We start from the raw sequence: 15,338 nt of genomic DNA on the forward strand, positions 1-15,338 counted from the left end.
TTGGAACCAACCCAAATGTCCCACAATGATAGACTGGATTAAGAAAATGTGGCACATATACACCATGGAATACTATGCAGCCATAAGAAAGGATGAGTTCATGTCCTTTGTAGGGACATGGATGAAATTGGAAATCATCATTCTCAGTAAACTATCGCAAGAACAAAAAACCAAACACCGCATATTCTCACTCATAGGTGGGAATTGAACAATGAGAACACATGGACACAGGAAGGGGAACATCACACTTTGGGGACTGTTGTTGGGTGGGGGGAGGGGGGAGGGATAGCATTGGGAGATATACCTAATGCTAGATGACAAGTTAGTGGGTGCAGCGCACCAGCATGGCACATGTATACATATGTAACTTACCTGCACATTGCGCACATGTACCATAAAACCTAAAGTATAATAATAATAATAATAATAAAAAAAAAAGAAACTAAGAAATAATGTATAAGAGAAAATTTGCCATAGCAAACAATGATAAAACTTATGCAAATTCTTGAGCAATTTTTCTTTTATGGATCTAGAAAAAAGTGAGTACTAGTATAATATTAATAATTTTTAGGCCAGGCATGGTGGCTTACGCTTGTAATCCCAGCACTTTGGGAGGCTGAAGCAGGTGGATCACGTGAGGTCAGGAGTTGAAGACCCGCCCGGCTAACATGGTGAAACACCATCTCTACAAAAAATACAAAAAAAGTAGCCGGGTGTGGTGGCATGGGCCTGTAGTCCCAGGTACTCAGGAGGCTGAGGCAGGAGAATTGCTTGAACCCGGGTGGCAGAGGTTGCAGTGTACTGAGATCGCACCACTGTGCTCCAGCCTGGGCAACAGAACGAGGCTTTGTCTCAAAATAAACAAACCAACAAAATAATTAAGTTTAACACTGGAAAACATCTGTGAAAGTGTATTATAGAAGTACAAAGTGTTGTTTCAAAGTGATATAATGACATACTAAAATCATAGATCTAAAACATAAATTCCTATGGTGTGCATTATAAAACATCTTTTGGTATAAGAAAACAGTAATTAAGAAATACTTACCAGGTAAAACATTTAAATAGTTCCTCTCAGCATTCTTAGTCTTATCATCATTTCCTCCATTTTGGTTTCCAGAATCTATTCATAAGACAATGCAATATGAAAGAACATAACAACATATGAGAATATGTTACTATGACTGCTCCCAAAAGAATCACAACAACAGCAAAAATTCACTAAGGGCATCTATGCGCCAGGCATTCTGCTATATGCTTTATATGGATGATGTCATTTAATTCTTACAAAACCTCTATAACCACAGCCCTGGGAGGTAAGTCCTACTACTATGTTCATTTTATGTATGAGGAGACAGAGGCTTGGATGGGTTAACTAACTTAACCAAGTATGCACAGATAAATAGTGGAGCCAGGTCTTTAATGCACATACTCAGATTAGAAGTCCTATGGTATTACCCATATTAGACATGCCAGTATCCTATTTTTCATCTGGGAGGTTCAGGGCACCAAGTTAACCACATATAAAATAACTTCATTAGATAGTTGTGGTGTGGCCATCTTTATTTTTAGAATCTGAGTCACTGTTGTTGATATAACTTGTTCAGGGCTACAAATAAACGGCTAGTGGGACCAGGAATCACTGTATATTCACCCCACTCCTAAAATTTATTTCTTACCTGACATTATATACAATTATAACAGATAGCTGAAACTGTTTCAAATGAAACATTTTTTTTCAGGTATTTAAGTTTTTCTTCTTTTTTGAAGGCACGTTATTTCTTAGAAGAATAAATGTTGGTAAAATAAACATTATGATTGAACATACATTATAAAGACTGAATGCAAATTATTTTACATATATTTTATTAAAAGAGACATCTAAAGTTTATAAGAAATTCCATCAGAACTCACAAATGCAAACTGAATATTAGCCTTCAAAGTAGCTATCTTGAAGAGATTGCATATTTATTCCAATTAAAAACTATTTTGGAATCTATTTTGGAATGGCCTTTAGCATCAGAAAATCACATGAAAACAGACCTTCAAACAAGTAAACAGCAAATATCAAAATGTTATAGTTTTAAAAGAGATCTGAATAAAAGTAACAATATTTTTATCCAGTGACTTTGATAAATTGATTTGTAACACCGTACTCTGTAAATGCACACATTTTATAAATCAAGAGTCAGAGAGATAGAAGGCTCTGATGCTAGAATCCATATTTAATGAATTATTGTTTCTAATATAGAGCCATGTGATTTGATGGGGTTTGAATAGATGTCTAATCGTAGCATAGATTATAAGGAACAATGAAGAAGGACTCTAATCTTGTTCACATGGTGTATGAACAAATAGAATCTCTGTTAAGTAAACAACAGAGAACAGTTCATAGTCCATTTCCCTTTCCATGTTTTCATGGCAATACCTTGTTTAGTAATAGTAAGAAGATGGCTAGTTTTATTTTTTTTAAATGTATATAAAATGTGCATAAACATTTTTGGCTTTTTATCGTGGACCATAGAAATATGAAGATGTTAATATAACAACCATAGTAAGAAAAATAATGGAATGTCTTAGAATAAACAAGTAATTGCATATCAGGATGTAAATGTGCAGAACACACATGTAGGCGTGCACAGAAAAAGATGGAGAAGGTATTTTCACAAAGTTCTTCTATAACAACATGCAGCTTTCTTTAAGAAAGTCTTTTATAAACCTACTTACATCACTGACTCACTGAAACCACAAAGTAGTTGCTTGAACAAGAACAAAATAAAATCATGATATACACACACTGCCTTAGCCGTATGTGGTTTAAAAACTTCCTGTCATTAACTGCACACTTTCTATCTCTCATAAATATACTTAGAATCCTCCTCCTCCTTCCACACCTGTCATGATCTCAATCTTCATGCTTTTAGTCACTACTAAGAATAATGTTAAAATGTTTCTGATCACATCACTGCTAGTTTGTATAAGAAGAAGGAAGCTATTTTTACGTAATATGGATATGAGTTCTTTTTGCGAGGTTGATAAAAGTAATAACAATTGGTAGAAGAATAAGAAGGTATACCGAGATTTTCTGAAAGGTTTTGTTAGGATATACTTCTATAGGGATTTTCTAATACTCAGCTGGCTCTGTTATATACAACACATATTGCCACAGCAAAGCCTCAACTGCCTTTAGTGGGAATATAAACTGGTAGAAATACTATAGAGAGTAATTGCCAATGCTATGGAAAATTATAAACGTATGCGTCCTTTAACCTGGGAATTTATCTTTAGGAATCTCTTCTGTAGATATGCTTACTGCTCACACACATGCACAATTATTCATATGCAAGGTTATTTACAATTAATAGGCATTACTACTTATAATAACAAAAAATAAGGAATAGATCAAATGTCTATTAGTAGGAGACTGATTAATAACAGGATATCCTGCAACGGACTACTATGCAACAGCATAAAAGTATGAGGATGGTCTTTATGGACTGATACGAAATGACCTCCAAGATAAATTACTCAGTGAAAAAGGCAGAGTACAGAATAGTGTTATGTAGAAAGCTGCCATTTATGTAAAAAAGGAAAATAAATAAGTACACACATACACTTGCTTATACATACATAAACATCTGTCTGGAAGGTACATGTGAGATAGCACTGGGTGCCTCTGAAGAGGGAAACTGGATGGCTGGGAAAAGAGTTAGGGACACTTTCACTGTATGCTCTTTTGTACAGTTTGAATTGTGAATCTTCAGAATGTTTTACCTATTTAAAAAATGATTAAAAACATATAAACCATTTTTTAAAAGTTTATTGAATAGATAAAAGAAACTGCAGTGAACCCTAGTCAAGTTATGACTAGATAGCCACATTCTAGCTACGGGAGAAAGGAAGGAATTCTATAATTTCTGGGAGAGAGGAAGATGGGAGACGGGAACAAAGACCCTTCAGAAAGGTCTTCCTTATACCAAGCAAAGATATAATATCTCTCTGCTACTGTACAACAGAAAATATATGCACCTAAAATACTACAATGGTTTCTTTAAACACAGCAGGTGCAAACAAAAGAAAGAAATAAAAAAGCATTCAAAAGTACCGAACACAGATTTAAAGGGGCAAACAGCCTCAATTTTAAAGCTTACCACATTTTATTTCCTGGGCACCAACATCAGGTTTTTATAAGAAATAATAAAATACTTGCCAGGTGCAGTGGCTCATGCCTGTAATCCCAGCACTTTGGGAGGCCAAGGCGGGCAGATCACATGAGGCCAGGAGTTTGAGACCAGCCTGGCCAACATGGCAAAACTCCGTCTCTATTAAAAATACAAAAATTAGCCAGGCACGGTGGTACATATCTGTAATCCCAGCTACTCAGGAGGCTGAAGCATGAGAATTGCTTGAGCCCAGGAGACAGAGGTTGCAGGGACTGAGATTGCGCCACTGCATTCCAGCCTAGATGACAGAGTGAGACTCTGTCTCAAAAAAGAAAAAAAAAAAAAAAAAAGGAGAAATAATAAAATACTGTGTATGCATTCAAGCCAGACAAGAGGATGTTTGTGAATTTACATCCATGATATATGAAATATAAGAAAAACACAACTTAAAAAATATTTGAAATGACTATTACCCTAATATTTAGGTCCTAACTAAACAAACCTATGGTACCAATTTAATTTACAAAGAAACCACTTTAAACTTTCATTTTTCAATTAAAAAACAGCTGAATTACTCAGGGATTTGAGCCAGAAATTTTTCTTTTACCTGCCTTCCCTTAATCCTCTTCCTATGTGTAGATAGAAAGCTTCTAAAGAAAGATGCCATTAACTTTTTCAATAGCTTTAAAAGCCATTTCCAGGATGGAGGTTTCTTAAAAAATTAAAAACAGAACTATCTTATGATCCAGCAACGCCACTTTAGTGTATATATCCAAAGGAAATGAAATTAGTGTCTTAAAGACTTCATTTTGGCATTAGTCACAATAATCAAGATATTAAAAACACACCTAAATGTCCACACATACACAAACAGACAAACAATGGAATACTATTCAGCCTTAAACAAGAAAATCCTGCCATTTGTAACAACATGGATGGACCTGGAGGACACTAAGCATCCTGGAGGATGCTAAGTGAAGTAAGCCAGACACAGAAAAACAAATATTATATCATCTCACTTATACATGGAACCTAAAATAGTTGAACTCACACTGATTGATAGAGTAGAAGGTGGTTACCAGGGCTGGGTCGGGGGGAAATGGGGAGATTTTGGTCAAGGGGTACAAAGTTTCAGCCACACAGATGGTTAAGCTCTGGAAATCTAATGTACGACAATGTGATTATATTTAACAATATTCTAGTGTATACTTGAAATTCATTAAGAGGACAGATCTTAAGTGTTCTCACCACGGACACAGAAAAGTGGTAACTATCTGAGGTAATAAATATGCTAATTCGTTTGAAGTAATTATTTTACATTATCTGTGCACATTGAATCATCAAATTGTATACCTCAAATATATACAATCTTTAATTGCCAAATACATCTCAATAAATCAAAAAATTTTTTCCTGTAAATTTCCTAAACAGAAAGAATGTTATGTTATGGATAAATATAGAAAAAGCAGTCATTCAAGGATACAGTGATTTTTTTTTAAAAGAACCAAAAATAATTCATTTAACTGACTTCATGCTACTTAAGCCAGTCAAAGATATAACATACAAAAAGTGTGTATTTTGTGCTACCTTTTAGTCCATGTTTCCAATCCCCTCTGTAGTAATAATTACGTCCACTTTAAAGATATAGAACTTGGATCAAAAGATCACCAACCTTCCACTGAGTGCCTACTTCAAGTATAACTACAGTACTGAAATTTAACAATAGTTTTCACTCAGAACCTTGAAGAAAATCATCCTCTTAAAAAAGAAAATTAGGCACAGAGTCCAAGCTTCTGAAGATCTGGGTATATATCCAAAAGAATAGAAATCATTCTATATAAAGATACATGCACACGCATGTTCTTCGCAGCACTATTCACAATAGCAAAGATGTGGAATCAACCTGAATGCCCATCAGTGATAGACTGGATACAGAAAATGTGGCACATATACATCATGGAACACATGGTATAAAAGGGAATGAGATCATATCCTTTGCAGAGACATGGATGGAGCTGGAAACCGTTATCCTCAGCAAACTAATGTAGGAACAGAAGACCAAACACCACATGCTCTCACTTATAAATGGGAGCTGAATGATCAGAACACATGGACGCATGGTGGGGAACAACACACACTTGGGCCTGTTAGGAGAAGGGAAGAACATCAGGAAGAATAGCTAATAGACGATGGGCTTAATACCTAGGCGATGGGTTGATCTGTGAAGCAAACCACCATGGCACACATTTACCTATGTAACAAACCTGTGCATCCTGTACATGTACCCTGGAACTTAAAGTAAAAGTTGAAGGAAAAAAAACCCCAAAAAACCAAAAATACATTTTGATGTTCTCTTTAAATAAAAAAAAAACTTTAAAAAAATCTTAAATTTTGTTTTTAATTTCCTTCTATCTTCCACCAATATAATTTTCTATATGATTTTAATATTGATCCACACACTATTACAGTGATTACAGACAGAATATAATAAAATTGAGTTTTACCCACCAAGTGATTCTTTCAACTTACTCCTGCGCTGGGTTCTAGCATAAAGTACCACCTGTTGGACAACTTCTAATTGCTCTTCAATTCGGGGGAAATGGAAGTCAGTGCATTCTTGGCAAACTGTGGCAAAATCTAAGGGACCCAAAACATTTACAAACTTCTAAATGTGAACTACGAAATATTTAGTATTTACTTACAATGAGATTTAGTAGAAACAGAAAATAATGCTTATTTTTCTTAATGAGATTTCTTATACTTGTGTTTTAAATAATTATGCCTTAAGTTAGGGCACAGCAATTTTGTTTTGATTAGAAACTTAACCTCTCGATCACTCAAAAGAGTTAATTATATTAACATTTCTTTGTGAATGTAATTCCAGGTCTTCTTTAAATAATACTTTCATCATAATCCACCCCAAAAGGTGCTATAAAATATAAGCAGGTTCTTATATTTATGAGGGGAAATAAACTCTATTTAAGCTTCTTTCAAAAACAAGTATACATTTCATATATTTTATATATTTTACATTTTACATATTTACAAATTTAGAAATAATCGTAAAAAGTGAGTTGTAGTAAGAGGGAAGGTAGAATTTTACCTAGCAAATTTAAGAGGTAGGTTATTAAAAAATATATAGAGAGAGAGAGAGAAAGAGAGAGGGAGAGACAGACAAATGGATGAGCTAAAAATCACCAAGCCAGGATTTGCTTCTAAACTGAAAACATGTGATTGCTCTTTTTGTTCTACCTCGTAATGAGAATTCTATAAAAACATTATTTATAATATAATAGCATTTAAAAAAAATAAATATCATGAAGCACTCTATCAATGCTACAGTTTGAAATAAAATAACTATGGCTGGGTATGTTTGTTTGGTCTACTTGAATGTCAAGGTGATTAAAATTTTTTTTCATTTTCCCCGTAATTCCTTTCTTTGTAAGAATGGTGTTACAGGGTGAAATTCAACAAAATAAATGTGTATGATGTTAACTTACCTCTTTTAATACCACTATATGAATTAATTCGATTATCTACTAGTAAAACCAGGCCACAGAGAGATGTAGAATAAAGTGACAGAGCTGTTTGCAGCCGATGAAGTTTCACACCACTTCGATGATTTCTTTTATGCTTACAGAAGTCCAGCATATCTGCTCTCAGCAATCTCAAATTATGCATGGTCTTCAACTGGGCTCCTGGGGGTAGGCAACAGTCCAGGAAAGATACTTAAGCAGCTACAAAAAGTCCAGTTTAACAGGATGCAAATCTCTATGGCAAGAATCCAGATAAATCTGTATTCTTTAATACATTATACATTATGTATTATGTATACATATGTATACATATACACAAATGTATACATATATACAAATGTATTCTTTAATACATAATAATTAAAAATGGGCCTTGCAACTTCCCATTTTAATGACTATTTCAATTTAATCTATCTGCAAAAAACATTATATAAATATACAAAACTTAAAGCCAACAAAATATAGTCTTTCTTAAAGTAAAACATAATTTGGAATTAAAAATAACATAGGTACACTCTACTCATGTTAGGGATTTTTCTCTTACAGCATATAAAAAAAAGTTTCAGCGGCCAGGCACGGTGACTCATGCCTGTAATCCTAACACTTTGGGAGGCCAAGGTGGGTGGACTGCTTGAGCCCAGGAGTTCAAGACCAGCCTGGGCAACATAGCGAAACCTTGTCTCTATTATTTTAAAAAAATAATAACCAAAAAATAATTTCAGAAGTTACAATAAATTATAACTGCAAAAAAATTAACACACTTACCTAAGTGAATGGTAAAACTTTCTTCTAACTTTCTCTGTTCCTCATAAATCCTTCCAATTGCTTCTACAGATTCTCTGAACTGACTTGGCTGAACTTTAATTTCCTCACTAAAAGTAATAAAATTATTGATATACTTTTATGTTTGTCAAAAACTTTTCTTAAAGGAAAGCTTTATAATGAGAGAAAACTGAACAGCTGAAAGTCTTGCTTAATTTTTTCCTAAACTCATCCTTAATCCACGGTGACAAGTAAGACAGATAAGCACCAACAAGTTCTAAAATTCCCACTTGTTCTTTCATTTCCTCACAATAAATAAAGCAGATTATTATTTTCAATCATTATAATGTCAATTAATATATTGCCATTTAACACTTTTAGCAGCCTAAGAGAATGATTAAATGAAGCGATTAACTTATTACTTTAAAATCACATTATATTTTAAAATACATAATACATCCTATACCAGGGCTAGCCCTAGGCAAAATTAGAAAATAGATGAAGTGATAGCAATAAAAATTTAAAGTCAAATAAAATAGATAATAAAAAAGATGAAATTCATTTTGACGTATACATACCCTTTACCATTTCTTGTTTGTTTTGTTTTTTACCTCCAGCATTCTCCTCCCACTAAACTGCCTTTCTCTTTGCTCTCCTCTTTATAGTTCCTGAGAAGACTTCCACAAAACAGCAATAACTGTATCACTGTTCAGTTCAAACAGTGGTATATGCTGAGGATGATACAAGTCTGTACGAGTCATCCATTACCCTGACTAAATTTTTGGGGCTAATCCCAACAGTCCCATTAGACTCAATGACTGACTTCATTAGTAAATACGGTAAATTCAAATCCAGCCAGACAATCTACAACAGGGGACCCCAATTCCCCATACTGGCCTGTTAGGAACCGGGCCGCACAGCAGGAGGTGAGCATTACCACCTGAGCTCCACCTCCCATCCGATCAGCAGCAGCATTAGGTTCTCACAGGAGCGTGAACTGTATTGTGAACTGTGCTGCCAGCGATCTAGGTTGTGTGCTCCTTGTGGAACAGTTTCATCCCCAAACCCTCTCCACCTCTCCTGGAAAAAATTGTCCTCTGTGAAACTGGTCCTTGGTGCCAAAAAGGCTCAGAGGACTGCTGATCTACAAAATCATACTTTTCTGGAGTCCATCAATGATTTGTGATAATAAGGCAACCTAGTAAACTGAATTCCAACTGTGACATAACCCTCCAAGGACAGACAGGATACATAAGGAGTTTCATCTTCGTTACAGCATAGCTGAAATAGGATGCTGCCATGCAAGGGGGTAAAAAGAAAGCAGCTAAAATGTGAACAGATTCTTGAAGGCCAAGGGGGCTGGCAGCCACAGGCACATGAACTTGCAAACTCTTTTCCACTGGCCTCCATTCAGGTATTTCCAGAAAAGACTGAGGGCAGGAGACGAGAGCCTTCTCAAGGGCACAGGCAGAAATGCTGGGAATCAAGATACATGAGGCTTGACCAAACCGGGAGCTGACAAAGACAACAAAGATGGAGAAGAGCTGAACAAAGTGACCTTCCTGACCCCCAACTATGAGCCTAGATTCAAGTAACAAGTAACAAGCCTACTGCTGGGAGGCAGAGCAAAAGTATGGAGACAGACTCCACTCTGCAGCTCTGGCATGCGAAGACTGCTGAAAGCAAGGGATGGAGCAGAGAGACGGAGAAAAATCCTCCTGGACCCCTAAGTGCCGTTCTAAGCACAAAGCAGCACCAGTAGAAAATGAAGCTGGTGGTACACTGAAGGTACTGACAGACACGAAACCAAACTGGGATAAAAGTGGGGTAAAAGACTACACATTGGGTACAGTGTACATTGCTCGGGTGATGGATGCACCAAAATCTTAGAAATCACCACTCAAGAACTTATTTGTGTAACCAAACACCACCTATTCCCCAAAAACCTACTGAAATAAAAAAATAAAAAGTTTTTAAAAAAGAAACCCATAAAGTCTACAAATTATATGAAAGCAAGATCTCTAACAAACTTGCCATGCATTTTCAGATTTCTCCAAGCATTGTTCCAGTGAATTAGCTAATAAATAAAGTCTAATGCAAAGGGAAAAAAAAAAGGAAACCAAACTTACCTCAACTGCTGATAAGATGTGCACAACCTTCACATTAATATTGTTCATTTCTGGACATAAATACTATTAACCTCAGTCTCTTCTAATACTCACAATAACCAGTATTCAGTTAAAAAAAAGAAAAGAAGAAAAATAGGCTGGGTGCGATGGCTTATGCCTGTAATCCCAGCACTTTGGGAGGCCGAGGTGGGGGGATCACGAGATCAGGAGTTCAAGACCAGCCTGGCCAACATGGTGAAACACTGTCTCTACTAAAAATACAAAAATTAGCCAGGCGTGGTGGCATATGCCTGTAATCCCAGCTACTTAGGAGGCTGAGGCAGGAGAATTGCTTGAACGCAGGAGGTGGAGGTTGCAATGAGCCAAGATCGCAGCATTGTAGGCATTGTACTCCAGCCTGGGAGACAGAGAAAGACTGTCTCGGGGCAGGGGAGGAGAAGAAAAAAGAAGAAGAGACAACCAGAAAAGCAAGAAAAAAACCCAACCCACTGTCAAGAGATAAAGCAATCAACAGAAACAGATTTAGAAAGGATCCAGATATTGGGACTAAAAGAAAGGGACTTTGAAAAAACTATAACCAACATGTTAAAAGATCTAGTGGAAAGGTAGACAACACACAAGGAATTTTAGCAAAGAGCAAAAACAAATGGAAATACTAGAAATCAAAACATTGTATCAGACTGATGACCACAGATCAACTCATTTTACAGTGCCCCCATTAACCTGACACCAAAACCAAATGAAGATGTTATAAGAAAAACAAACAAACTATACACCAACATACATGCATAAATATATAGGTTGGTGGATATATGTCACATACATATATGTGTGTGAAACAATGTATATCATGACCTATATGTGAAACCTAAAACAATAAAACTTCCAGAAGAAAAAACACAGGATAAAATCTTTGTGATCTTCCATTAGGCAAAGATATCTTAGGCAAGATAGAAATCATTTAAAAATAGATAAATTGGCAGAGCACAGAGGATTTTTGAGTAACAAAACTACTCTGTATGATACTATAATGGCAGATACACGTCCTATACATTTGTCCAAACTGACAGAATATACAATGGCAAGAGTGAGCCCTGATATAAACTATGGACTTTGAATGATTATGATGTCAATATACGTTCTTGATCATAACAAAGGTACCACCTTGCTGGGGGATGCTGATAATGGGGAAGACTATGCATTTGTAGGTCAGGCGGTAAATCTTAGTACCTTCCTCTCAGTTTTGCTGTGAACCTAAAACTACTTTGAAGAAATAAAGTCTTTAACTGATAAACTGCACTTAACTAAAATGAAAAACTTCACTCTCTGACTGACACTATTAAGAAAATGAAAAGACAAGTCACAGAGTGGGAGATTGTAAAATACATTATTTGATGATGGACTTGTATCCAGAATATATAAAAAACTCTCACAACTCAGTAAGAAGACACATTTTTCCAGCACATGAAAAAAAGTTAACATAATTAGGCATCAGGGAAATGCAAAGTAAAATTACGAGATATCACTGCAAAACTCACTAGAATGTCTAAATAGCAATATTGAGTGCTGATGAAGATATGGAACATCTGGAACCTTCATACATTGGTGGTAGGAACGCAAAATTGTATAGTCACTTTGGAAAATAGTCTGGCAGTTTCTTCTGAAGTTAAATGTACACTTACCATATGACCAAGCAATCCCATTCCTAGGGGAGAGGGATTGCATATTTATGAAAGAGAAATCAAAACACATGTCTACACAAGACCTGTTCATGAATGTTTATAGCAGCTTTATAATTGCTAAAATCTGGAAATATCCAACATGTCCATCACTGAGTAAATGGATAAACAAATGGATGATAGAACAGTACTGAGTAATAAAAAGAAACACTGATAAACACAACAACTCAAATGAGTCTCAAAAGTATTATGCCACATGAAAGAAGCAAGATACAAATTGCTACATACAGTTTGATTCCATTTATGTGACATTCTAGAAAAATCAAACTACAATGAAATAAAACTACCAAAAAGGGAAATTCTGTATTTTGATTGCAGTGATGATTTTATGACTAAGTTTGTCAAAATTCATCAAACTGTACACCTAAAACAGAAGAATTTTAACTTTATGTAATTTATTCCTCAACTGACCTGACTTTAAAGAAAAATAAAGCAAAAATAAATTTTAAAATACCACTTTTATCAATCTCTTATAAGGGTTCCATATATAGTTGTGTTGAAAACAGATCTCTCCTGCCCAAAGAAACATCTATCAAAAAGAAAAGCAAAGTAACAAAGTCACAATAAAAACATTATTTCCTAGGAATACTTGATTTTTAAAAGCAGCATCAGCTACAGGCCAATATTTACACAATGAAATTGATTCTACACTTTTACACTGTTGGTGGGACTGTAAACTAGTTCAACCATTCTGGAAGACAGTGTGGCGATTCCTCAAGGATCTAGAACTAGAAATACCATTTGACCCAGCAATCCCATTACTGGGTATATACCCAAAGGATTATAAATCATGTGCTATAAAGACACACGCACACATATGTTTATTGCGGCACTATTCACAATAGCAAAGACTTGGAACCAACCCAAATGTCCATCAATGATAAACTGGATTAAGAAAATGTGGCACATATACACCATGGAATACTATGCAGCTATAAAAAAGGATGAGTTCATGTCCTTTGGAGGGACATGGATAAAGCTGGAAACCATCATTCTCAGCAAACTATCGCAAGGACAAAAAACCAAACACCGCATGTTCTCACTCACAGGTGGGAACTGAACAATGAGAACACTTGGACACAGGGTGGGGAACATCACACACCGGGGCCTGTCATGGGGTTGAGGGAGGGGGAAGAGATAGCATTAGGAGATACACCTAATGTAAATGACAAGTTAATGGTGCAGCACACCAGCATGGCGCATGTATACATATGTAACAAACCTGCACGTTGTGCACATGTACCCTAGAACTTAAAGTATAATAAAAAAAAAATTTTTTTAAAAAGAAATTGATTCTAAACATTGAATTTCTGAAACTCTAGCAGCAAAGTAAGGGATAACTTTTTTTTTTTTTTTTAAGAGTTTCTCACTCTTGTTACCCAGGCTGGAGTGCAGTAGCATGATCATAAAGGGATAACTTTCACAGCAAAGGGCTTTCACAGCTTCCTTAAATCAGTGGCTTTCAATGTTTCTGACTACAATATACAGTATATATTTTACATTTTGGCTCAATACACACGTTCATTTATAGAAAGCTTCACGTATGATGCACCCTGATTTTTTTTCCTATCGTTATTTTTAAAAGGCTGGTTGGAAAATAAGGGATGTAGAATGGTTCATAGCAGGTTGCGACGAACAGTTTGGAGAAAACGGTAAGGCAAATGAAAAACTGTAATATTTAGATAAGAGATGATACAGACGTCAGGTAAAGATTTTAACAATAACCTATCCATCTGTCCATCCATTCATCCCATAGATTTTTACTGAGCCATGTCTTATGTGCTAGTGTCAAGAACTAAACACTTGGCAAGGAACTGGGTATACAACGAAAAAAAAAAAAGACATGAGACTGACATTATACAAATAAAATGCTATTTTAAAATATTTATAGCATACACTGGCATATGCTGGAAATAGGATTATTATACTATACTCAGTATATTTCCAACTGAATATACTTTAGGATTTGAAAAATATTAATTCTCAAACATAACAGATACATAGCCAGGAAATAACATGGGCATGGTCAAGCTCTAAGGGAATATGTGAAACACAATTTATCTAGGCCAAGAGATGCCACACAAGTTATAATTTATGAGAAATCCTTCCTGCTATTTCTGTACCTTCTACATGCTTCTGTTACTGCACATACCACTCTGTGCAGTATTATTTTATTTATAGATCAGTCTCTCTTTCTAGAATATAAGCTCCATATAGGCAGGTTTTTTGTTTGTTTGTTTTTCCGCTTAGAGAGTGTTTGGCATTCAACCAATGTTTATTGCATGGAGTGGAAACTAAAGAAATAAAGATAGTATTTAAGTATTTAGGTGTATGTATCTAGAACATAAAACTAAAGTTCTATTTCAAACTAACCAATAACCATTGCCCCCCAAATAACCCACATAAAGCCTATAATGCAAAAGGTGGTAAAAGCACAGCATAAAATTGTCTTGAACTTTCACTAGCAAATTAAAAAGACATACAGCTAAAAGGTTTAATTTTGCAGTAAACATAAACATTACTAACAATGGACTATCATATGAATAAGAACAATACATAGTTAATACCTAAGGGAGCTGTTGTTGGGGTTTTTTAGGTCTTGGTGAAGTTTTATTACCCATTCTTGATACTCTTGTTTTTGGATAGCAGTTGATTGTTTTAATTCATTCGACCATTTATTTTCTAGGTCCTAAAAGAAACAGTGTGCCAACTGGTTAATTTTTTTAACGAAAACAAACAAACAAAAAAACAAAAGAAAATGCAACTGCATACCTAAAAGTCACTGTATTTCACTTACTTGCTGGGATTCAAAATGCTGAGCAGCCAGTGAATTTACATCTTGATCTGTCAGTGATTTTCCCAATTCCTGCATCACTTTTTCCATTTCAATACCTTGCCTAAAACACAAATAAGCAAATCAGGGATATTCATCAAACTTTCAAGGTATATGATCCTTCAGATTCATCGAACAAGCTCTATAAAGTGAAAATAAAACATTTATTTTATAGA

At 35.2% G+C, this 15,338-nt stretch overlaps 1 protein-coding gene across 4 annotated transcripts in view; it reads right to left on the reverse strand.

Moving 5' to 3' along the window:
* Nucleotides 1-15,338, reverse strand: part of FERRY3 (FERRY endosomal RAB5 effector complex subunit 3) — a 52,844-nt gene that overhangs the window by 24,792 nt on the left and 12,714 nt on the right. For all 4 annotated transcript variants that reach the window (XM_054444705.2, XM_054444706.2, XM_063672341.1 and 1 more), the window contains 6 exons: nt 15,127-15,226; nt 14,897-15,018; nt 8,465-8,571; nt 7,664-7,861; nt 6,672-6,800; nt 1,049-1,123 (listed from right to left, as the gene is read on the reverse strand). In XM_054444705.2, coding sequence (XP_054300680.1) covers nt 1,049-1,123; nt 6,672-6,800; nt 7,664-7,861; nt 8,465-8,571; nt 14,897-15,018; nt 15,127-15,226 — 731 coding nt within the window. The remainder of the gene's footprint in view (nt 1-1,048; nt 1,124-6,671; nt 6,801-7,663; nt 7,862-8,464; nt 8,572-14,896; nt 15,019-15,126; nt 15,227-15,338) is intronic.

The sequence above is a fragment of the Pongo pygmaeus genome, chromosome 10 (assembly GCF_028885625.2).
Source record: "Pongo pygmaeus isolate AG05252 chromosome 10, NHGRI_mPonPyg2-v2.0_pri, whole genome shotgun sequence".
In the NCBI taxonomy this organism is placed as follows: Eukaryota; Metazoa; Chordata; class Mammalia; order Primates; family Hominidae; genus Pongo; species Pongo pygmaeus.